Source organism: Pithys albifrons, chromosome 8 (genome assembly GCF_047495875.1).
Source record: "Pithys albifrons albifrons isolate INPA30051 chromosome 8, PitAlb_v1, whole genome shotgun sequence".
Classification (NCBI taxonomy): Eukaryota; Metazoa; Chordata; class Aves; order Passeriformes; family Thamnophilidae; genus Pithys; species Pithys albifrons.
This window is the reverse complement of record NC_092465.1, coordinates 25586445-25612115: the sequence shown is the minus strand read 5'-3', so window position 1 is coordinate 25612115 and position 25671 is coordinate 25586445. Positions and strand designations below refer to the sequence as shown.

The 25671-nt window shown below is 37.3% G+C and overlaps 1 protein-coding gene across 2 annotated transcripts; it reads right to left on the bottom strand.

The window, feature by feature from the left end:
* Nucleotides 1-1542: 1542 nt before the first annotated feature.
* DNAJC10 (DnaJ heat shock protein family (Hsp40) member C10) lies at nucleotides 1543-24913 on the bottom strand. Of its 2 annotated transcripts, XM_071561901.1 has the most exons (23): nucleotides 24564-24911; nucleotides 23985-24348; nucleotides 22096-22261; nucleotides 20342-20392; nucleotides 19092-19174; nucleotides 18778-18909; nucleotides 17824-17917; nucleotides 17527-17604; nucleotides 16241-16284; nucleotides 15739-15876; nucleotides 14318-14407; nucleotides 13410-13523; nucleotides 12524-12638; nucleotides 10677-10804; nucleotides 10301-10417; nucleotides 9440-9541; nucleotides 8270-8425; nucleotides 6820-6953; nucleotides 5339-5392; nucleotides 4831-4978; nucleotides 4224-4343; nucleotides 3140-3256; nucleotides 1543-2637 (listed from the first exon to the last, which is right to left on the bottom strand). In XM_071561901.1, the coding sequence occupies exons 2-23, from the start codon at nucleotides 24183-24185 to the stop codon at nucleotides 2626-2628; spliced, it is 2394 nt and encodes a 797-aa protein (XP_071418002.1). In that variant the 5' UTR covers nucleotides 24186-24348; nucleotides 24564-24911; the 3' UTR covers nucleotides 1543-2625. The 2 variants fall into 2 exon arrangements, with proteins under 2 accessions (XP_071418002.1, XP_071418004.1); XM_071561903.1 differs by lacking the exons at nucleotides 1543-2637; nucleotides 3140-3256 and adding an exon at nucleotides 3273-3666 and having other exon boundaries at nucleotides 24564-24913.
* Between the last annotated feature and the right edge of the window lie 758 nt (nucleotides 24914-25671).

The window sequence follows — 25671 nt, the reverse complement described above, 5'->3', positions numbered from 1 at the left end:
TTAAAGAATGGTGGAGCATTATTTCAAATTGGAGCATTCACTCATGCACTGTTACAGATTCATCTTCCACTTGGTTTATTGCTTGGATATGTGAAGTTGAAGGTTTTTCTTTTAAAATTTGGAATTGAAGTATCAAAACAGCTACTAACATATGACTATAATCTGTTTCCAACTTTTTGGTATTGAGAGTAGAGGAGTATATTTAAAAATATTTGTTGACCAATACAGCTTGTCATTGCATTTTGAGAAGATTTGGATTGTTCTATATGGCTTGGTGGGGTTTTGTTTGTTACTGTGTTTTTTAGTAGGTTGAGTTTTTGTTTTTATTATAATTTGATTTTGGAAGAATGAGGCAATGCTGATACATCCATGATTCTGCAGGAGAAAACTGAGGAACTTGGCTGTTTCAAAATGTTCTTCTAAAATAGCGATGCTTCACTGGTCTTGAATAACCAGTGTAAACCCTTGATTAATAAAAATCAGGTCATATAACTATGTGAATTTGTCCTTAGAGAAGGCTGGAGATGCAGCTATGTATAGAAGGATTTATTTATTTATTTATTTGTATGGCTAGGAATAAAGGTAAGGTTTAATTACCCACTACATTTTCCCCCCAGGCTGATGCTAAAAACATTCAGAAAGGGTATCTGGCAAAAAAACCCCATGAAAACTTGGGAAATGTTAGAAACCTACATAATCTACAGCTTTCTTTCTGTTCTGAAGATTATTTTACCCCATACAAACCATTTGGTCTCTAGCTTAGAAATTTAAAACTCTGGATGCAAAGACAATTCTTGATACAGAATTAAAAATGAACTTTATTGATATTTAAGCAAAATCCTCTTCTCCGCAGTCTAAATGAGCTTCAAAACCAGTTGCCCAAAGTAAGTCAGGATAGAGAATGTTTTGATGTGGGTAGTACTGTTGTCTTTTCATAGTAGTTCCCTATCTTTGCTTCAAAATGACTGAACCAGAAGGAAGTGATAAAGTAACTTTTTATGAAGAGCTGATGTAAAGCCACAGCAGAGACAAAGTTCTGATGTTACAGGCATCTTATGGAGGAGACTGTTTTACTAGTCTGTTCCAGTAAGCAGAAATAAGAGAGAAACTGTGTATAACCAGGCATAAAGAAGAAACTGTACCAATGCCTATACTAGGTTATTTTTAGCAGGTTTTTAACAGTAGAACCCTAGAGTGTGTAGCCATGACCTCAGTGTCCAGGAGGAGAGTAGAGTGTGGGAACTGCTGGTAGAGTGAAATGCAAAAACTGACCAGAACTCTATGATTGATTTGGATAGAGGTAGGTCTGCTTTACTAAAAAATGCAATACATTCTCTTCTTAGATCCAGACCCACAAACAGAGGCAACTGTGAACATCAGGGAAGGAAAAAACATTTGAGTGTCTCTATGAATCTCTTCATTTCTTGCTGCCTTCTCTATGAAATAAATTACTTGTAGATAATAATGTATTTACAAATCCGTAATTCAAAGTACACTGACTAGTCATGCCAGATCTAAATATAACGAGACCAGGGAAAAAAGTCCTTCTGACAAGTTCTCAGCAGCATTTTATTGAAAACATGAAAGGGTTGTTTGCAGACATTTTGTCTTCTGTAATTTTTCTTGTCTACTGAGAAACTATAAAAAATATTACTCTTTAGAGTTGGAATTCTATTAAGAAGTAGGAGGAGACATTGCAATGTACATTGCTCATTATTAAATTAAAGAAGGCACTTGCTATCCTGCTTGCCTAAAGATGATACAAAAAACAAACAAACAAACCAACCACCTAAAACATGTCTGCAGAGGAAGGGGAAGTGGTAATGCCAAAAGAGGTTAACTATGTCCACCAAATACATTCATATTTAAATATTTAAAAATACAGTAACAAAAGCTATGATCTCATGACTTAAACATTGAAAGTCAATGAAACACTGAGTTTGAATTATTTTTTTTCTTCCTTACTTAAAAAAAAGAAAACAACAGAACCCCAAAACCAAACTAACCAACCACAGGAGCTCTTAAAAGTTTTATTCATCCAGGCAGCACCATGAGTGCCATAGAGGAGTAATCCACTCAAGGGCAAGAGCAATTTAATTCAGTAAACATATCCTGCTCCCAGTTCTTGATTTTATTTCTTAACAATTGACTAGACAATAATGCAACCCCAAAGCAGAATAATCATCAGGTACAATTGTTTGTCTTTCAAATAGACAATCCCTCATTACGTTTCTGCATTGCAGAGTGGTTTGAGTGCATATTCAGCCACAGGCTGAGTGCCACATTCAAAAAGCATTTGAAAAGAGACTGAAAAAATATAAGGAACTAGTAAATGGGTAGGCAAAAGTAATACAGTTCACACTGCTGGTCAACTCTGCTATTTGGCCAGGAAGAAGGTATATCAGAAGAGGGCCATGCAGAAACATTGAATGCCTCCACCAAAACCAAAATGCTTTCATCTCCCCACAGTCTAACAGAATTCATAGTCATGTATGCCTGTGAACTCAAACTTGTTTTCATCTCTCTTGTCCTGTCATGAAAGTAACCATCCTTATATTTTTCTTGTGGTGTCTTCTATATTCACAGCTTCAGAATATTTTGAATTGTATTTACCTTCGGTACCACTCAGAGTTCATCCTAGTGACAAGAAAATAAACAATAGGGTTTTTCTAAAAGTACAAATAAAAATATTTTTTCCTGTCATTCTAAAGTTAGTACTAATTTTTCAATTGGACAAATGTTTCTCAAATAGAGTTCAGGGTACTAATAGCTGTGTGTTAATATCTTCTGAGTTAAAATGTTGATCCCAATCTTGCAATGTCAGTGTCTGCTTACTAAAGCCTGTGCAAGGGTTACACTTAGGGATGCAGTGCAGCTCAGCCATGGATCTTAAACACAGCTGTGCCCTGTCCATGGCCCACCAAGTCCTGCCACAACTGATGTTACAACTGCAGCGTTCTCTTGCTACAGCTGCACAACCGGAGAAGTGAGTTTGAATGGAACAGTAACCAAAACAAGACTGAAAGTAAAATGTACCTGGTACTATTTGAAGATACAGATAAAACCCAAATACTAACAATTTTAAACAGTTACTCTTTGCAGCAAGTCTTTTGCAATAAGCCCCATAGTAAGTTCTTACCTTATTTCTGGATTTTTTTCTTTTTCCTTTATTTTGCAATGCTTCTAATTTTTCATTCAAAATGTCAGCAATACCTTTTGCATCTCTGCTGTCTATATGTTCCCCAAGAACATTTTTCTTTAAAAAAAAAATAATAGAGCATGGGTATCATATACTACAATTTGACACTGAACAGAAATCTGTTTACTTTTAGACAAAATTCAAGAGGAATGCAGGGCAGAATACAATGGCTCTGGTAGGCTGATTTATGGATATATTTCTGTCTGTTTAAACAGTGCTAATTTTCTTTATAGTAAGAACCACTCTCAGCTGCTGGTTTTTAAAACTACACAAGTTTTGTCTTGATCCTTAAAGACACCTGAAATAGTTACAATGTGCTTACATTTATGCAGTGATATTTAAGGTCTGCGACTTTGTACTCTGTCTGTGAAATCTGTCAGTGTGAGTCACTACTTCTGAGACCCAAAAAGCCTTTACTCTTTACCACAGAAAATCTCATTGAATTTGGTGGGATTGTGAGAGGATTTCTAGAAGATTCAATTAAAAAAGAAAAGTATAGTTAAGAGAATTGCCTTAACTATCAGAAATCATTGAATACTTTCTCTTCAGCATTAATAAATTTAAAAAGATTGCTATAATATTATCAAAATTTAATATATTTTAAATTAATTTTCTATCTTAAAATACATTATTTAGGTCAAAATTACTCTTTCAATAAATTCACAAGATTTCATTGTGCTTCTCCTTAGCCGAAATGAAGTTGTCCACATTTCATTTAGAGACTGCCTACTTTTGGGTAACTGGTGATAGAAGTTGTAAAAGTTAAAATTAAAACATTTTGTCATCTGAGACCCCTGCAAAATTAAACTATGGTTCTGGTTAAGCCCACATTTTAGTTACTGTTCTATTAATTTGCAGTTTATTATTACTGTATCACTGTCCTACTATTTTAAGTATTACTGAAACTATTACTGTATCTCCAAAATTTATAAATAATGCACTGTAATATGTATTCTCTTAAGTGTTAATGTGAAATGAAACACATCTACTAATAGTACCTGCTCAACAGCAGGTGACACTTTACCTTTGTTCCTTGGTAGGGGTAAAACTTGACAGTTGGATAGGCTCTGATATCAGCAGTTTGACAGGTGTGACCATATGCCTGACAATCTACTTTTCCAGCTTTTACTTTTCCTTTAACAGCCTAAAAAGAAAGGTTTATTAGAAACAAACTTCAAGTTTTCATGGGTGAGTGTAAACAAATAACTGGAACAAGCCAGCACTAAAAGCAAACAACTAAACTGCAGCTAAAAGTGAACAAAACAAATGTTGCTCAAATCTTTTAAATATTTCAGAGTAATTGCTTGCTTGCTGTCCACACTGTTCACTTCATATCAGGCATCTCTGTGTGGTCAGCAGAGCACTCCTACTTCAGTTCAGGGCAAAGCACAAAAGCACATCACAGCTCCAAAGGGCACCCCCTCATACACTGAAATCTGTCTCAAAAGAGGATCTGTGTCTGTCTGTGCAGGAGACAACACCCACTGGCAAGTGGGACCTGAAGGTGCACCATTGCTTGGAAGGAGGCTTACTGGAGTGTTGTGGGTTTTGGATGACTGCTAAGAAATAAAAGTGCAGAGGAATAACATGTTAACCATTACAACAATCTGCTAATGTAGTTAAACACCTACCCTTGCAAGGATCTCAAATTCAGGAGCAAAACTTTGGCAAGGTCCACACCAAGGAGCATAAAAATCAATGACCCAGTGATCTTTCCCATTCAGAACCTTTTCTGTGAAACTCTGAGGAGTGAGGTCTACAGACACTTGGGGTAAATATCTGCAGAAAGGAAGAGTAACAGTCATAACATGTTCAAAACTTTAAACAATTTCCAAACTCCATTTAAAAAAACCTTCTGAAATTAGGAGTATTAGTAGTCTGGAATCCCCTACTTCACGTTGGGTACTATGAGAGAATCATGTTTAAAAAGTGGTAGACAAAATACTATGGTTTTCAGGAAATGCATGGACAGCAAGGAGTATGCTCTTTCTCCACATTTTAAAAGAATAAGTTAAATTAAGCAACACATATATCCAAGTTTTTCTAGTTCTTGATTTACATAGTATTTTAATATTTATATCTCCTAGCAAGCAAACTATATAAGCAGCTCACAAACTTAAGTTCAATGCAGTAACTTACCCCAGTGCCCAGCCTCTCAGTGAATAGGCATCTCTGTGCCATCCATTGTAGCTACTGTAAAACAATTTAAAGAAAAAACAAAAATCCAGTTGCACAGTAGTTTGAATTATGTTGGGGAAAAAAGCACAACCTCACTCTGAAGAGTGGAGATAAATAAAGAATGTAAATGCATATGTTTTAGGATGTATTTCTACCTTGCTTTCAAATCTGAATAAATACAAGTCTTGTAAATAGAATTCAAACCTACAGAATTAAGGACTAGATGATCAGGAGAAGAAAGAGAAGAAAATTCTATGTCAAGGAAGCACATAAGCTTTGATAGCTAGAAGTATTTTGGATTAAGTATTTTTGGTAATAACTCCAGATTCAATTGCAAGCTCTAAGAAAGACATGAGCTAAACTGGAATATTGGAAGATATTTTCTAGTTATGTTCATTCATTACAGTAAAGCACTTATTACTTACATACATTTCCCTTAATTTAACAACAGAAAAGGCAAAACCAGTTACAGGGACAAGGATTTGGACTTTCAGTTTTGAAATTCCAGTGTCAGGTTAGAAAGATTAGTTCAGGATTCATATCCACTGATATGAATGGTATCAGTGAATGGTCTTGTATCCACTGATACAATCCACAACTTGGTAACAAACTATTTTTCAACAGTTACCTGGTCAAAATCTCATGTTGATAGTTCTTGGTGATCTTTATTTTAAGACAAAATTTTCCACACCTTTGCAGGAAATAGCTGACTCATGATTTGGCACTTAACAGTCATATCCCTCAACTTAGTTGTTTTAAACCAGAAAAAGAAATTATTCTTTCAAGAGAAATTTTTTCTAGAAGAACTGCATAAAAGCAAGCAGTGCAATGCTGAAAGCTACTGAAGTTTGCTATTATCCACCATGATGAAGCAGCCTCAGTTTGCAAAATAATGAAGCAACACATCTGCGCTTTCAGATGGTTGTCTGTCTTTAAATACGTATGTGCTTCCTGAAATCCCTGGACCTCAAACTGTACTGTGAAATGGAGGGAGAGGCAGTTTGTTTGTGGACAGATTTTATTTCCACTAGGATTTTTAAAAAATTATTAATATTTCCACACTATTGACATGAATGGATGACTACATGCAAGGGACAGTTTTTGCAATGGTGCTAATGGATTGCTGACAGGGAGGATGATCAGACAGCAACATCCCTCTGTTCTCTAAAAATAAAGCTGCAATCAATTATGCCTAGTAATATTTTTAGAAAGGTCATCAATAAAGAACAAGAAATATAAATTAAGATTCCTGTGTCAGTTCAAATTACTGAAATGAAATGGCAAAATAAAATGACACTAGTTTGAAGGAACAAAGCAAATGGCATCCAGTACAGTAATATCATAACCATCTATTTTAATAGATGTGATGATTTTAATACACAACAGTATTTGCTTTGTCCCACATCAAGAAATGTTTTCCCAAACTGAAGCAATGTACTCACTAATATTGATGAGCTGTGTTTGATTTTTGAGGAAAGAGTCTTATTTCAGGATATCCCCGAACACTTTCTTGGTGACAGAAAGAATAGTATTTTTGACAATCCACACTGCCTACACTGATTAATCCATTTAACATCTGAAAAAAAAGAAGAAAACCTACAATCAAATATGTTAATCAATACTACTACAATTTCAGTAATACTTCAGAATTCAAGTCTTAATCACTTAGTTGCGGGGGGGGGGGCAAAATCTCAACAAAATGGACCAAGATTATCACAAGGCTTTCTCTACTTGCAAACGGATTACTGGTATCAGAACCAGCCACCCAGGTGCACTCCCATCATGCACATGTATTTAGTATAAGCTGCATGCACATGGCTCACCAGGCTCCTGCCTAAACCTCAAAGGTACCTACAAGTGGGATTATTTAGTAAAAGGATTATCATGGGCTCAGTAACTATGACAGATCTCACAGGGCAGATGTGCTGTCAGTGACACAGCTGGCCTGTGTCTTGAACACACTGGATTTGTTGCAAAAGCCCAAAGGACCTGGCATGAGCAGGGAAGCTGATGATTACTGAACTTGTACTACAGAGCTACTAATACTTCACAGACATTTCACCAGAAACAGAATCCTGGCTAGAACTCCCAGTGTATTTGAGTTCTAAATGTCTCAAAGTTATGGGCTTGTTTCAAAAGTCCTATTTATTTTTTTCTCCAAAGTTTACAGTTCAATTTCCTGGAAATAAGTCCAGGAATGGGTGTCAGGAAAGTAGTATTACTTTTTCAAATGAGAGAACACTGTAATGACCTTGCAAAAGAAAAACACCCTCCCCAAACCCCAAAATTCCATATTTAAGTATGTGTAATTCAGCTAACTGATGATCAGCTTTGACATGCAAAGTATATAATATTTAGGTAATTTTCAGGGAAGAAAACAAGATCGTAAGGGAAAAAAAGTCTTCCTAATATTGGAATTACATTGGCAAGACTGAATTCCTTTGATCTGAAATTCAAGTCAGAGGTGGCAGCAATGTCTCAGTGACTAATGATCAGAAAGAATATTGAGAATAAAGTGGCAAGTTATTTCCACCAATTCTTATCTCATTTATTGATAAATCTGTCATACTTTGTTTTGAAAAAATGCAGAGCTGTTGCCTATATAAAGCATTAAGCATCAAGAAAAGCTAGTTAAAGTTGCTTAGAGATTGGAAAACACATTTGTAACCAACAGGAAAAACTGAATTACAGTATCAGTGTATTGAATCTTAAAAAAAACCCCAAAACTTTGTATTTAAAACAAAATAAAACAGGTAGGAATTGTCTGTTTTGTCTGCAATATTAATCTCTAGATTTTCTCAGCTGACAATTTTCTTAAGAAAGCAGTTGTCTCATCTCAGTAATTCCCCAGAAGAGGAAACAAAAGCAGAAAAATGTTTGAATGTTATTTACCCTGGCCATTTTTTTCCATTCTGGCATTAAAGCCTGACAAGGTCCACACCACGGAGCGTAGAAGTCCACCATCCAGACTTCCTCTCGTTTTCTTCTCCCAACTAATTCCACAAATGTCTCTGGTGTTAGGGAGACCACTGATGGATTCCTAAGATCCTAAATAAAGACAACTTATGGACATACCTCATTGTTGCACAGTGTATCCCATACCTAATGCTACCATATACAAACAGACTGCACCAAATTCTCAGAATGTTCTGTGAAATTTGCTTGCTGCTGTGGTAGGGAAGACTCCACACCACTGAAAAGCTACAAATCATATAGCCTGATTTGTTGAGGAAAGCTGTCAAAAAATACATCCACATCCAAACGGAAGGTTTTCTCCTTTTCTCAGTAGAAGGAGGTAAAATGCAATAAATTCAGCTTACCTGGCAAGAACAGGTATTATGAAACTCAGCCATGCTACCTAGACTGGAATGCAGAATATGTATAGTGCACTATGGGCCTCTGAAGATTATCAATTGGATAAGACTAATTTCCACCTGTTTCTGCATGTGTTTCTTGAACCTGCTTTTGCTGAGCTACCTGGAGAGAACAGTCTCTTCAAGGAGTGGAAAACAGCCTGCAGATATAGCAGTGAAGAAGAGAACCTGAATGCTGGAGCAAGGCTGGGTGCCAGAACTCCACCAACAACAAATGACCAGTACCAGTAATCTGCAGTTAGTTCTGTGAGTTAAAAGTTGCAAGGACAGCAGAGAAATGTAGAGAGCAGCAAGCTAACTGACAAAATTGTGAACCTCCTCCTGTGTCAATGTGTGTATGTGAGGCATTTTCACCTTAGAAGTATGAAGTGATGTAACGTTAATTACTTTACCCTGACTATGAGACAGAAATCATTACTATTACTTGCAGATTGGAAGAGATCTTAATTTATATGCTAATGATCTCAGAAAAATTACTTGACAGAGTAGGAAACTGAATCCATTGGGTGTCAAGTCCCTGACTGACAGTTGCTGAATCACTTTTCTTGCTCAAGGTTTTTTCTCCCTTAATCTTCCTAGTCCAATTAATTAAAAAAAAGAGAAATCTTAGAATCTCCCAACTAAAGAACACATTTTTGGATGAGCCGTGAACAGAGCAAGACTGCAACAAGCATTGCAATTTACATACCTCTATGAACTCCAAGATCTGCTCAGCAGAGTGATGTCCTTCATACTCGTGAACATCAGACTGGTTGAACACCACTGTTGTTGGATAAGCTCGAATGTTGTGCTGACAAAAGAGACAGGAAGAAATTGCACAGCATGATTAGGTTTGCTGTACTTGCCTCTAATGCCATTGTGACTGGGGGCTCACAGCTGCTCATCCATTCAGTGTGTACAGTACAACTGCTCAGATTTACACACAGGTGGGAACCTGACACTACTACAAAGCAGTACTGAGAAGATGCCAGTTGTATTTGGAGATGGCATAGTGTGTTCTCCATTTAAAACCAGCCAGTAATTATTTTGCTGCGCTCCACAAATGCAGGAATTAATCCAGGGACCATCTAAACCTTAAGTTTAAAGCTATTCCCAGTTCTCAGGTGGAAATGTTTGTACCTTATGAATAACTACTGTTTACTATTGAACACAGATGCTCCATGATTTGAAATCTTCGTTGTGTAAACACATCTAAAGAAAACATAAACAAGCTTGTCCTTTTTTGCTCATTTTCCATGTGTTTTAAGACATTAAAGAAAAACTCCACAGGAATTATTACATTCTGAGACTTCTAGTGTCTTCCAGTAACACCATAAAATCAGAACAAACTGTGACCTGTATTTTGCATTGATATATTATCTATTGCAGTTACATAGTTTGCTCCTTTGAAAAAAAATTATGATACGATTATCTATTCAGTTTACTACCCTTTTAGAAAGTAACATTAAAGGACAAGCATTGTCTGCCCTTATCCCCCTACCCCCAACTAGAAGAAAATAATATTCTTTGAAAGGATCATATTTCTTTATCTTTAGTTCCTGCAGCTTACCATGTTGCAAAGCCCTTCATGGACAGTACAGTCTAGTGTGCCAAATTTAAGCTGACCATAGAGATGTTTTGATGCTTTCCTCAGCTCTGGTAACAAAGCTCGACAAGGAGGACACCACTAGAAAACAAAATGCAAGTATAAGTGCAATTGCATTCCCCACAGTTGGCTCTCAGGAGAATGTTTGAGATTAATAATATGCGGCTTTGACAACAGACTCCACTAAACACAAAACTCAGTCTAGGAACTAGTGCTGCTGTCAAGGAATGAGGAATTAGAACACTGCCTCACGATGCTGAAGGGCACTTTCAAGATACTCCTCAGTACCTGTCACAGAACAGATTTTAGAAGAAGGAAAAGGTAGACATTAAATATTTACCGGTGCAAAGAAATCCACAAGCCACGGTTCCTTATCTTTGTCAGGAAAATTCAGAGGTCCCAGTGTGATGACATGAGAGTTCACGCTTTCTTTGGCAAATGCAACAATGTCATATAAGATCTTCTTCCCTTCAAAGAACAATATAGAAAGGAAATTTTATTTTTCCCTCTGAGAGGTGTCACTAGAAAACTGTGAAAGCAACAGGAGTCTTTCACTTCCCTTGTCCAATCTTTAAACGTGGCCTGCTTAAATAAATTTAACAGGTACTGACTTGCTTTTTCTCAGGAAGACAGTGTTAAACTGTCCAAACATACAAGCAAGACATACTATAGGCAATAGTTGATATTTGGCTAAATATTAAACTGGGTAGTTACAAAATATTAGCCAAATAAATGTTTTATCCAAGACAAAACATGTTTTTGTCAAATGAAATGACTGAATTTTGTGGCTGTGTTACCATTTTACTATTGTTGGAATGCAAAAGTTACTATTCTAGATACACTTGACTTGGCAAAGGGATTGACACAATAAAAACTCCAAGCAAAATAAATGACGTTGATAAATCACAGCTATTTAGGTGTAACAGAAGTTCCTGCTCACTCAGCTCCAGTGGGCAAAGATCAAGTCTCTTCATTCCCTTTGTATATTTGTCAGTAGAAACGACTTTGTCTTGAACTGAGAATAAAAGCTTCAAGGGAATCAAATCTGAAATCACTGCACAATGGCTTACTAAGATTTATTATTGTTCTTAGATTTTAAACTGTTGAAGCCCTTCAACACAGCATATAAAATAGCCTGATTCTTTGGAGTGTTATTTTGTCACAAATACTGGAGCAAGATGACTAATGTAAATATTCTACATCCCATCTATCTTTTAAAAAGTAAACCAAACCCTTTAGAAAAAAATGTATGCACTGCAGTCCAATGTACCTCTCTTACACTGCAATCTATACCATTATAAAAATGCTGCATGGATATGACCCTTGCTTGGCTTCTCTGAGGGAGTGGAAATTGAAAAAAGTATATAAGGCTTTTTCTGACAGCAATTATTAGATGTATGGGATCATGTCTCTCCCCTGATGTAAGTCTAATCTTTTCCAACTAGTAAACTATTTTCCTTTCTTGTTTATTACAGTATTGAGGTTCTGACTTAATTCTACCAAGCAGTTTCTGATATTTCAGAGGCTGAAAAATGAGAACTTCACCTTGTGTAACTGCCTTGTGCTGCACTCTGGATGAAGCCACACCTATTACTGCAAGCTACAGTTCTGCTGCAGGCTCCGTTCTTCTTCAAACAGCACTTTGGAATCCTTTCAGCAGTAAATAGTAACATAGTTCCAACTTTTCCTGAAAGGAAACTGCTGTGTTGGAAATGAAGGTAAGTGGTGAAAGCCTCAATGTAGCTTTTTCTTGGAGGGAGTGAACAAAGTGTGGAACTAGTTTTCCTGCAGTGAAACCAAATCCAAGTTTCTCAAGTTGGCTGCACTGTGTAACCAGCATGTTACGCCTCTATGAAGGGTGTGTCTTACAGCATTCTTTGGTTACCCTACCCAAGGCAGAAGCTGTCCTGATCAGCTTCTGAGATTTAATTTGTATGTAATTATGTAGATGATGTTGAAACAGGCAGCAGAGTAAAGACAAAATACATCTCTGGGCATCTGATGGCCCAGGAAAAATATAAAGAAAACCAAAGGAAAGTTTGTGCAAGGCTACATTACAGTCAGAGGAAAAATAGCAAATACTAAACCTACAAAACTATTCTTTGGGAAAACAAATGAAGTTTGCCAAAGATCTTGTCATCTCAAAGTGATTATGTCATGATTTAGAATTGCCAAAGTTTCTCTTACCATGGTGAATTTCATAATCTCCAGTTCCTTTTCCTTTGAAGACTGCTAAACAAGGCTGATAGACATACAGTTTGTTGCAGATGGTTGGTGAAGAAAGGCAGTCGAACCTGCCAACCTGTTTAACAGACAGTGCCATTTAATTAAAGTAGCCTATTTGTATCAATTAACATATTTTGAAAGTCAGTAAAAGTTAGGAAAAAAGGTAAAAATATAGAAAAGTATTAGCCTTTTTCTAAACAACAGAGGTTTTAAGACAAACTATGATGTTCAAGAAAACTACTAGCACAACAGGTTGCTTACTAATTTTTAATTTAAAGGCCAAAATGGGGACAAAATCCTGAAGTTAATTCCCCTTTTTTCCTCTCTCTAAACCAGCAAGGAAGCAAAAAGACACCTAAAATATGACATTAATATGTGACGCTAAAATTTTTCTATTCAAAGCAACATTTTTTTTAAAAATACATACATTATAGAAGACACTCCATAGGCCTTTAGTACAAAGTTTGAATTTGGTTTCTTTTTAAGAAAATGTTCGACATGATCCCAGGGTTTTCTGACTAATTAAAATACAGTTCCACGTACATAAATTTGATGTTGAAGTGTTAATGTGTAATTGCTAACTGAGTGGGATCTGCAGCAACATTTCCCATTAGAGAGCAGAGTTAAAAGACAATCTTTCCTAACTGTTTTTAAATTATTCAAGCTCTACAGGAAGCTTAATTGCTTGCTTTGAATAAAAAACTTTACTACAGAGCTACCATATTACAATACATCTTTCAGTACCAGAGGTGGCAGGTGGTAGCAATAGCTATTAACAGGGAACACCATATTGACTTGTTCTCAGGATGTAAATGGTATTTAACACTAAACAAGTGAGCAGTCTCACCTGGATATGTTCATCTTTAAGTAAAAATTTAAGTTTCTTAAATTCCTGTACATTTGATTTATCACTCCCCCCAAACTGGAAGAAAAGCAGCCACCGGTGATGAGCCAGACGGTCCTTTAAACCAAGGGGAAAAAACAAACAACAAAAAAAAGCAAGATTAAAAAAAAAATTAATCCCAACTATACCAACCTGTAAAGTTCTTCTCTGTTTTATAAAGGGAAATGCCCAGTTATCCATCTAATCTCCATGTGACCTCCTCAACAAATTCTTTCCTGTAGTCCTTCCACTAAACTTCCTTTACTGCACCATAATTAGCAAAGAGGAAAAATCTGAGAACAAGCTGGCTACAAGCTGCCCTCTATACTATTTATTTCCATGTGCATTTCTTCTTGTAAATTATGCTGCCATGTGCAACAAGTATGAAAAGAGGTTTCCTTTTTTCTCCTCCAAGACACGAGCTACTTTTATGACTCCTAATTTCATTTCATACATAATTTATCATGGATTAACACATATTTTTTTTCTTTCCTACATTACTGAACAAAATGCATTTAAAACAAAATTCTCTAAAATGTAGTTGATTTAAAAAATAACTAGAAAGTTACAGTTGCAGAGTGAGCTGCAATGGCAATTTCTTGGTTTTTATTTTCCTATGCAATTTCCCCCTTACTTTCATTTTGCTAAACTACAAAAGTAAATGTAGACAAACAATGTTAAATAATTTTGGGTAGAGAGAAAAAGAAGTAATTTTCATTTAAATACTGGTTGCTGTGTCAACAGGTTTTCAAAACTGTAAAAAAAAGTATAAAAATATATTATTTTTATACTATCTAATATATGTATTATATATATATATACACTCTGTATTATTTATACTATGAAATCTTAACATATTTTTCAAGAATTACCTCTAATGATGCTGCAGAAATCATTTCAAAGTCTGGTAGATGCTGCATTACTTCCTGATATATTTCTCTGGCATCCAAGGAGTTAAGAAACTAGGATGGAAAGTTAACTGTCTTTATTACAAGGAATTACAAACGTCAACCTGATTGTTGTTGATTGGTACTAAAGTGTCAGGGAAATTATTCTGATTTGTTCCTTTCCATCAACTGGAGGATGCAGTAATAACATGTTATTTGATCAACTTCTTTTCCATATATTTAATTTCACAAATATCACCCTTATGCTTTTTAGCTCATTTGCCTATAATATTAAACTCAAGAAACTTTGTCAAGACAGGGGCTAAAAGTCTGAAATTCAAATTTCATACCAAACTCAACAATCAAGTTTACAAGATTTCCAATCTAGTTTTACAGCCTTCCTTAAGTGCACTGTACAGATATTTAAGTTTCTATAATCTGTAAAATTTCAGAAGTAATACAAATCAGTAAGTTGGAGTTGGTAAGTTACACGGTTCAAAGCAGGTAGGTTACAAGTTTAATTTCCTCCTTTTAAAGATACAGATAACAGTAGTGACAACAAAGGAACAAGATGTGCTTCAAACAGAAATGTCTCCCATCAATTAAGGAAGTTGAAACTATGATGCAGATGTAGGAGGAGGTTGCAATATTAGAATAGAGCTGAACAGTAACATCCACACTGACAGACACTGTAGGAGTGCTTTTATCACACATGTCAGACAAGCATTTCTCAAACTTGTGATACCTGGGGCATATTCTTTCTGGAATAAAAAATTAGGGGCACATGGCAAATCACAGAATCGTTTTAGCCTGAAAAGACCTTAAAGGTCATTAAGTCCAAGACTTAACCCAGGCTCCCAAGTCCACCACTTTAAACCATGTCCCCAACTGCCACATCTACATGTCTATTAAATACCTCATGTGATGCTGCCTTGACCACTTTCTCTGGGCAGCCTGTTCCAGGGCTTAACAACTCTTTTGGTGAAGAAATTTTTGCTAATATCCAATCTAAACCTCCCCTGGCACAACTTAAGGCCATTTCCTCTTGTCCTCTGACTTTTTACTTTCCCAGGATAGCTGGGTAAGAGCTTTAGAACTGGCTTTTGGGCCTGTTACAGAGCACCTGCTACCCCACGAGGCTCCTGAGGAGGTGGCTGGGCAGAGCTCCAGGCTGGTGCTGCTGCAGTGCCCCTGTGCACCCCTCAGCACACTGGGAACCACCTCCAGAATCACTGCTTGAGAACACAGGAGAGAGAGAAACGCAGGGCAGAGCACACAAGTTTAGAAGGAAAAAGAACAAAGCATCCTTTCAGTTGTATATAATCAGTCTGAAAATGATTTATATGTCCCTTTAACATGGTTATCACTTTATTTTATCTAAACACAAAACAAAAAACAGCTCATACCAAGACACCTCCTTTCTCCTTGTTATTTATAGTGGCTCCAGGTGGAAAGTATGCAGTAGTACTAGATGAGACATCTAAATTATCACAAAGCTCACCCTGGGTGCCACAGTCCATCCAGCCTACATTAACAAGACCTTCCTGTAATTAAGAAAAAACAGCACAAAACAAAAACAAATGCAAAACTAAAGAAAAGTACTTTTTAATTTCAGGTTCAGAAATGCTTTTAAAAATCCCAGGCAATTATATACAAAATTTAGAAAATGGAAGGAAACTACAAACATAATTCATTAGTTAATATTCATTTATATTTTATAAAATTCTTAAAAAAAATAATGTTATTTCAATAGCTACTAAGTCAAAGTATTTTACTCTTCTAAAAGTTAATGAGTAAAATCTTGGTTCTACTAAACTCAGTAAGAATTTTAGCTACAATTTGATGCTTTCACTTCTGTTACTTTGGTTTAAATGTGACAGGTAATGCTTTCAAAGTGAAACTGCTTACCAACATTCCAGCCAGCTTAAGGCGTGTTTGGTAACTCAAGCAATCTGCAAAATAAAAATGATTTATTTACTAACATAAAACTGCCTTATTAATGCAGTAAACCTACTCCTGCTTAGCAGGACCCCTTTCCTCCCTACAAATGTAACCATTTATAAAGAAATGCTTCCTGGCTGTTCATCCAGTATTTCAGTGACTTGGAGCTGTAACATCTGGTAACTAGCACTTAACGATTGGCTCCTCTAAGTTAAAATACCCATGAATAACATTCTCTTGCTTCAACACAGAATGCTCCTTTAAAAATGTTACTATTTTATTTGCTATATTAAGACTGACCTTAAAAATTTGTTAATCAATGTTTAAAAAAAAATAAATCCAAGAGGTATCTACAGACTGTCTTGGAATGATGTTTCACTGGAAATATCCATTTTCTGTGATACAAGTAACAACTCACTATAATAATAAATACATCATATGCTTTATTTACCGATTCAGACTTTGAATAGTTACCTGTGGAGGCAGAATTTTATTTGAAATAAGAAGATGCATCTCCTTAACTGAACCAAAGTTGAAAACTTAGTAAAAGGGCTGCAACTTGAAATCAAGCTATTTACAAATGTAAATCCAAGACTGCAGCTCTGGTTATTCAGTTCACAGAACAAAGGTCTCTTCATAAGGCTGAGAAATCCTTGTTTGTCAAAGGTGTAGTGCATTTACTTAGCTCTACCAGCTAACCTGGGTAACTTTCTCCTATACTGTATCCACCACTGATACCAAGAAAGCCAGTGATAAACAGCTACAAAAAATAACCTGGATCTAAACTCTGACATGAAAACAGTGAAAAGAGCCAATTACTATGTTCAAACCTAACTTCAGAGAAATTATTCAGCTAAATTTTGAATATTGGTGTTTTTTAAAGGGGAGATGCATCCTTTCTCTACTCAGCTATCATGACAAGCTGGCATGTACCTGTGCAGTATCTGGCATTTGAGCTTGAGGAGGAAACTGAAGGTAGAAGCTTTTTCTGCCAGTTCCCTTCCTGATGAGTTACACTTGAATGCTGCTTTAGTGACTCATGGGACATTACAGAAGCACAGTAGCATAATTTTTCTATTAATGTCCCTTTTGTCAAACTGCCTCTAAAATGGAGCTTAAATGACCCATGGTCCAAATACTGTGATCATCTAAGATGTTTTATCATTTTTTTCAGAAGCAAAAGGGATTATGCCACTATCAACAAAAGTACTTTTCAGATAAGACAACAGAAAAAAAGTGTTTATTACACCTACCCCCACGTTCAGCACAGAAGGTGATCAGCCAACCAATGCCAGAAGCAAATGAAGTTTCGATGGCATTAACAAAATTTCCTAAGGGTGAAACAATTTGCATCAGTTTGTGACTAGTTAAATGTGACTATGAAACAAGGTTTTATACTTGTATTAGCAAATCACATAAACTATTTTTAAACTCAAAGATAAGACTTAGCAACAGTTGAAAGATTCAGTCATATATATAATTTCTGCCATATTTTATACTGTAAAAGTGATTTTAAAAACAGGCTCCCAAGAAAAATCCATGAAAATTACCTGTCCATAACTCAGTGACTGTGCTTGTAACATACTGCATGGCAAAGTTCTTTAAGCTCTCTTTTGACCTGTCTCCATAATATTTCACTGGTTGCTATAGAAGACAGAAAGTTTATAAAATTAAGAAAAAATTAAGAAAAAAAAACAAAAGAAAAAAACCATCCCAAAACTACTGTGTTTTTATAACAGTACTTATGCAACTGCAGGACCAACCCCCTTACCACCCCTCCTAACCTCTCACTGTTCTCTCCCTCTCATATTGGAATGTTTGAAATTTATCCTTAATTTAAATTTTGTAATGTGATTTCTTTCCAAATGCAGCAACACAAGGATAATTTAGTCTTAGAAACAGCAACTCCCAATGATGGCATTTCTATTTAAATAAAACCTGCTTGCATCACTCCATTTAGCATTCAGCCTCTCAAAACTTCTCACTGATAAAATGTACCCATCTCTCCCAGTGCAATTTGTACTCCACCCCAGCACCACGACTGAACAAGCAGCTGTAAAGAGCCACGTACACAATGCATGTAACATGGAGGAAATCTCATGGAAGGCATTTCCAGGTTTCTTTAGGCATATGGTTATATTCTTTAGACTCAAAACCACAGACTATGCTTTGTATTTAAAAGTCCATTACAACACTCTAAGAGAAACTATTCAATGACACTTGTTCCTTTGCCACAGCCCCACTGCCAACAGTATCTTCCCAAATCAGAAGTGATATGTTGCACAGAAAAATTACTCAGAAAAAAACATTGTAAAAATATATTACATTTCATACATATAGTATAAATTATATATATTAATAAATATATCTAGTTCAAGGTTAAATTTATTACAGGAAGTAACATATTAAAAGGAAGATCTTTACATAAATCTCTATGATTGAATAAATATCAAAGAAATATTTCCAGATTTCATTCTAAAAATGCTTGAAATTTTATCACTCACCATTCCAGTTTTGAAAACATACAGGCTGGGGTAACTGTTAATGCCTTTAATTCGACAAAGCATTCTGTTATCTCCACAGTTGACAGCTCCAATGCGTATTACTCCATCCATCTCCTTAGCAAATTCTCGCCACTAAAAAAAAAAAAAAGAGGCTATTTTCCTATAAAGATATAATGGAAAATGAGCATATGTTTTATTTCTGGCATTCTGAATTGTTGTCTTTAGTTTCAGATTGAGTGCAAAAATCCACTTCATTAAGTTTTATGCTATAAAACCCAATGAATTTTCAGAGTTCATTTACTTGTTGTACATACCGTAGGTGCTAAATCATGGCAGTGGGAGCAACGAGGAGAATAAAAATTGACAAACCACAGTTCTCCAGAGTTAACAGCAGCATCTAGATGGAGAGAAGAAAATTTTAAGTAAGTAATGCACATCTACAATATAGGTATATCTAGAATGTGCATTTTTCCTATATTGTATTCCCCAAAAGCTGTACTAAGTATTTAAATATCAGGCACAGTAACAGTAACTCAGAAGAGATAAAGATTGTGTGTCACTTGCACATACTCATGTTGCAGGCAGGTGCACAAACCCCACATTTCAGAAGCTATAGGCACCTTATTTTCAGCATCTGTTCTATTAATTAATAAAAAAAGTATTCTGCAGCTCAATGTAGCTGAAATGTGTGATAGTGTACACCTGGTTACAAAATACAAGTTTTAGAAGGTTTTTACCCCCTGGAACTTTCCATTTCCTTATACAACTTTATGTATTTAGTGGGTTCCACCTGGCAATCTTTTTACAGAGAATTTGTCTAACAGGTGAAAATGCAATTTAAAAATTCAAGTTAATATGATTACTAGAAAATTCAAAGGAAACATAATTAAATACTCTTCCTTATGAAAGAAAACAACAGAAACAAAATATACACTCAGAGCAGTTACCAGCTTGAATTATATGGCTTTCAGCTTCTTCAATTTTGGACATAATTTTTCTACTGGATTTTCTAATTTATATTTGCCTGTGTTAAAATATCCTCACAAAAAAGACAACTAAGCAATGCATAGGCCCTGCAACTTAATGAAAGCAAGGCCAGGTGCTCAGCAAGAGCATCATCAAGGTCTGCTATTGGAACAATTTACAAAACTAGTTCAACATGGACATCCAGTCTGTACAAAGGAAACTGCATTCCAAATACCGAGGAAAAATCACACAAAATACAGTATTTTCTCTCTCTAGTCTCTTATTTATAAGGAACTTAGCTTTAATTTTAAAAGAAAATAAATGGATGATATCCTCACTGAAAGTGCCATCTTTCCACACTGTTTTACTTAGCTATGTTTTTAGTGTCTGGTATCCCCTTTTGCTTTTGAACCTCTTGTGCAAGACAAAATTGACTGGATTTCACAGAAAAAGAATAATGGAAGAGTTCTATCAAGTGCATTTTTATACAAGTGAAATATTAATGATAAATTAGAGAAACAAAATTTTAATTAAAATAATTTCCTTTTATAGACCTCACAAAGCATCTCTCAAATTTAGCCATTTATTTAAAACTTACCAAATTCTCCTCTATCCAATGTTATAATTTCGGGATCATCATCATAAATACCTATTAAAAACATAATTTTATTTTTCCATCTTTAAAACAAAGAAACAAACTATCATCTTATTCACAAAACAAAAAACAGAAGACAGCAGATTGAAGCTGAAATACTAAGCTGGCAGAGTTTTTACAGAAATGCTGTATTTACTTAGTAATATGTAACCTTAGTTTAACCTCTTGCCAACTCCTGCACTCCAATGCTACAAAAGCCACTATCAGAACAGAACTGGGGTTTTAGCAGATCAACCACTGAGCCAGCAGAGAATCAAAACTACTGCAGTTATGGTAAGGGTATTAGAAATAACATCAACCAGTTGTCAGATTAAAATTCAAGAAGCTTCAGCTCTCACTGAGAGCTTTATTCAATGCCCAGAAGCCTTCACTTTTTCTCTCATCCTCTGGTTATTTAAACATTTAGATCACAAAGGTGCTTCAGCCACAAGCTTTTCCACTAACAGAATGTATGAATACAGTGCAGTGAAGTGGACAGAATAAAGGCCAGGAAGACAAAGGTAACCAGTCCTACCTAGGGTGTCTCTACAAAACACCTACTACTTCAACAACACAAGAAAGGCAGCGCAGAGGTACCAAAAAGACTATTACACAGCATTATATTATGCTACTCTGGTTACAGATCTTTTACAGTACCTAACACGGTGAGAGGTCACTTCACCTGAGGTTTACAAGGATTAAATAGAAATAATTAATGAGAGAGATGAATTGCTGCAGGTGACAAGTACTTTTCACATTACTGTCCATTTATATCTCATGTAATATAATACATACACTCACCCATACATACATGTAAAAATAAAAATATATTTTAATATATACACACACATAAAAAGATAGAAGCTCTCCAAAAGACTCGTTAATAGACATTTAAGGATGTGCAACTTCAGGCAGATAAAATTTCTTAAATCTGTTATCTGAAGAAGTTTTAGGATAATTTCTATACTTTCCTGTGCTAGTTGGTCCACTGGTTTATTCAATTTCAATTTGCACAGACATATTAAACCAAACTACTCCAGAAAAAATTGTTGCCAAGGTGGAGTTTCCTTTCAGCTCTTTCTGTGATCTCAGTCAAACCATATTCCTTAGCTCCCTATTTTAGCTTATTTGTGTTTACAGCAGTTCTGAGAACGGTTTATCACAGCCTTTCCCTACAAGTACCTAAAATTTATTCAGACAACTAGTAAATAACTTGTCTCCAGATCATTTTACGTCTGATTCTGGGTTTTTTTCCCATTTTCTACTACCTCTTTAGTGATCTCTAATTTCGTAACTGCATATAAAACAGGCCTGCCAGGGCAAAAATCTCCTCTCAAAATCCACTAGCAGAATACTTTATCTAAACAAAAAAGGTCTTCCTGCATTAAAAAGTTAAAAGGAATCCTGATGTAACATTAAGCCTGACATTTAAGTAAAAAAAAAAGCTTCACACTTTAAAAACAGTAAACAAGAAGTTAGATGACCCATAAAAATGTACGCAGTAGGAACAAAAGGCTAGGGAAATAGATTATTACATTTTTGGCTAGCCATGAATAGGGTAAATAAAATATTGGGTCAGCAGAGAGAAAGTGACATCTACAGAGCAGACAGAAATCTGGAGAGGATACCTCAGAAACACAAAAAAGATCTGATATAGATCTGAATATTGCATTTATTTGTGACTGTTCCAAGCAAATGACAAACACGTTGTAACTCACCAAAGTCGTAGCGATAGAAGTGCCAGCTTTCATAACGGCCTCCTTGCTGCTGATCTTCCAGACCCTTCTCTCCATATTTATCGTACTTCTTCCGCAGATCTTCATCTTTAAGTACTTCATAGGCTCTATTTATTTTCAAAAAATTTTCATGTGCATTTGGATCATTCTATGTAAGGAAAACTATCGTTAGTAATTAATTAATAAACCATACTATGCACATAGTGTTGAGAAAATAAACTTTGGAAATATTTTTATATCCCTTCTAAAGATGTCATTTGTGATGGAAGCAGACATTGCACAGTAACCTCCAAACAAACTATACTAAAGTTTTCCTTTCCTGAAGCCAGATATGTTCTCTCCTTATTTCTTCATCCTCATTAAAGTACCAACTAAAATACAAAGTGAACTGGTAGGAGGCTGTAACAATCTCCTGTGAGATCCTTTGTCTCTCTTCAGGGGAAGAAAAAATTACTTAAGAATGAAGACCTACCATTTCCTCTATAATCTTTTCCACTCCCCCACAATCCCCACTTCTCTAGTCAAAAATCTCTGCTATAAGGACAGATTCATCCCTTCTGCACTTACAGTGTAGACAGATGCCTCCTTTTTTATTTAAAAAGCATTCTAGTTCTAGGTAGTTTGGAATTAGAATGGTGAAAAATCTGCAGGCATAGTTTGAACCTGTTTGGGTTCTGTGCTGGTGCAGTATAACAGTGGTGCACAAAATCTGCCACACTCTCCCACTCTCTCAACTTCTGCTTACACATTCCATTCAAAAGACACTTTTTCTTGACTTACTTCGATACACAGGACATTCACTACCACTATGCAATTTGTCTAATGGCTTTATCTTCTGTATGTCATCTTTAGTGTTGAAAATAACCTGTTGAAAAATCTTTAGTAGTACCTGCACACTCGGCAACTACAGAATGTGACCCAAATGTCACTATTTTGAAGGTATCAACACAGGGAAAACAATACTTGCAGTTAATAGGTACCAGTTGGCATTTCTAACTTTGTTGACGTTTCCCTTTCTCTTTGAGCTCTGTTAGATGCTCCAAACACAGTCTGTGAAGGCAGGCCCTGCAATGTTGCTGTCCTTTGGAGCTCCATGCAGGTGCAGTTTTACATATAAAGATCTATACCCTCACATTTCTGGTGATTTTCTGCTTATTTCAAATAATTTTGAGGAAAAAATTATGATGTTTAACTTGAAAAGTGATTGCTTTGCATTTCAGAAATACAGTAGAACAGACTGAGCTGTTCCCAGACTTCTCTAGCCTAGAGCTCTTTGTAACCTCCATTGTTATGCCTTGGCAGTCCCTAAACTTGTGTTTTGTCCTATGTGATACTTGGAAACTGATGTCTCAGAACAGACTGTTGTTATTTGCTATTTAGATGACACTTGATGGTAGGGAAGCAGAAAGTTCCCCTAAGCTAAATGGAAACTCATCAGTTTGTCAACAAAGTAATATGGTACACATACAAGTTTTCCTCTATTTACAAAAATATAACTTAGAATTAAAAAACCTTGATTCTTTTTACTACAGCACTTTAATCCAGCCCAAATTCAACAGAACTATGTATGACAACTAAATTTTTGTAAATTTTCTCTGCTAAAAATCTGAGTTGAACTATGTTATCAGGTGATTACATTGGTTCACAGTAACAAAGAAATGTTTAAGATGAATTAAAACCACTTTCTGTTTAAATATTAAGATCACAGACTAAATCACAGAATATTCCGAGTTGGGAGGGACCCACAAGAATCATCGAGTGAGTGGCCCATTTAGGGATGGAGGCCACAGCCTTGGCATTATTAGCACCAGGCTCTAACCAACTGAACTCCATTAAATCAACAACTTTGACTTGTTAAAGATGTAACTTACCTGATTTTTATCAGGGTGTAACTTTAATGCCAGCTTTTTGAATGCCTGCCGTATTTCTCTACTACTTGCTTCTTTGGATACTCCAAGTAAACTATAGTAGTCCTGATCAGTGCACACAAGAACTACCACACATACTAAAACTAGCAATAAGGACCTTTTGAAATATCTACTATAATCTCCTTTGGACGCTAATGACTCCATTATGAAGCTTTTGGAAGTTTTACAGGTTCTGATCTGGGAAGGCTTTGGGAAGAGAGTCCAGTGAATCCACCAACATTCAGAGGTACAGGTGTGTATGTCTGTCAGAGCTCTTCAAAATGCTGGTTGTTCTACTTCATGTCACGAATCTTGCAAAACTTACAACCTAAAAGAGATAAGAAACAATGAAGTAATACTTAATCGCTAAGAATAGGTTAGTATCAAACCCCACTAGCATCTTGTCCAGACTACATGTGAACAATACGCTTCTCCACAGCTCATCACCTTCTTTCTGGCGACCACGCAAGGGACAGACCATCTCCTTATTGTGAATGAGGTAATCACACAAAGCTTCCCTGAATGGCTCTAAATGCCACTCACCTGTGTTTCATTTAAAAAGGGGAGTTTCCCAGGGCTCACTTTTCCTTCCAACTTAGCCTCAGCAGCGCAGGGAGAGCATTTCTTCCGCAGGGGCCGAATGGCTGCGAGCCCGCAGGGGACGAACGGACGGCCCTAGCAGATGGAGCCGCGGAGGGCGGAGGTGCCGGTGCGGGGATGGTGCCGGGATGGGGTACTGCCGGGACGGTGCCGGGTCTGGCTCTCCGGTCCCGGCGGGCGCGGTGCCGGCCCGGGGGAGCTGCGGGGCGCGGGCCGGGCGCGGGGCAGGCTGGGATGGGAGGGCAGCGCTGCCCCGGCGGAAGGGCGGCGGATGCGGCTGCGGATCCGGCTGCGGGCCGGCCGCGGGCGGGGCGGCTCCGGGGCTGACGTGGCCGCCGCGGGCGGGGGCCCGGCTCCTGCCGGCTCCTCCCGGCCGCTCCTGGCTCCTCCCGGCCGTTCCCGGCGGGGCGCCCTGGCCGCGGGCCCACCCTGTCCGCCCCCGGGCCCGCCCCGGCTGCCCCGCCCCGTTCCCAGGCAGTGCCGGCGGGTCGAGGGGGCCGGGAATAGGAGGAGAGCCCGCCCCAGGCTGTCGTCCAGGACGTGTCCTGAGCGCCAGCCCCGTCCGCAGGTGCCTCTCGAGTGCCCGCCGATAAAAGCCCGTCCCGCAGGGCAATTCCCGCAGCTCGGGGCGCGGCTCGGCCTTTGTGGGGGTCGAGCCGTCCTGGGGCGGGCGGGACGCTGTGTGCGGATCTGCCCGCAGGCTCACTCGGCTTCCCTGGCACAGGTGCAGAGGGGCAGAAATGCCCGCAAACAGGCCCGAGGCGCAGAGCAGAGGGCGGCGGAGCGAAGGGCACGCAAAGAGCAGTCCGTGATGCGGGATCGATCCCTCCTGGACCGCGCTGGGTGCTCCGCCGCTCCCAGGGCGGGCGACAGCCGAGCCCAGAGGGAGGTGATGAAGGGGCTGAGCAGTGATAGGTGTTTCGGGGAGTACTTCTTTTAAAAGTTCAGATAGGGTTAACAGCTATTAAACTCTTAATAACAAGTTGTTACTGTTTGTGGGGACAAAGCATACATGGTTTTGTGTGCAGATCTTGGAAAGCAGGTTCTCAAA

What these genes read in the sequence shown, in the direction of transcription:
- DNAJC10 (XM_071561901.1), bottom strand. Translation starts at nt 24,185, where the DNA reads ATGGAGTCATTAGCGTCCAAAGGAGATTATAGTAGATATTTCAAAAGG. An exon ending in TTAAGCTGGCTGGAATGTTG is followed by an intron (nt 15,877 to 16,240) that starts GTAAGCAGTTTC and finishes TCTTAATTACAG; the next exon opens with GAAGGTCTTGTTAATGTAGG. An exon ending in ACCCCTACCAAGGAACAAAG is followed by an intron (nt 3,257 to 4,223) that starts GTAAAGTGTCAC and finishes TTTTTTTTAAAG; the next exon opens with AAAAATGTTCTTGGGGAACA.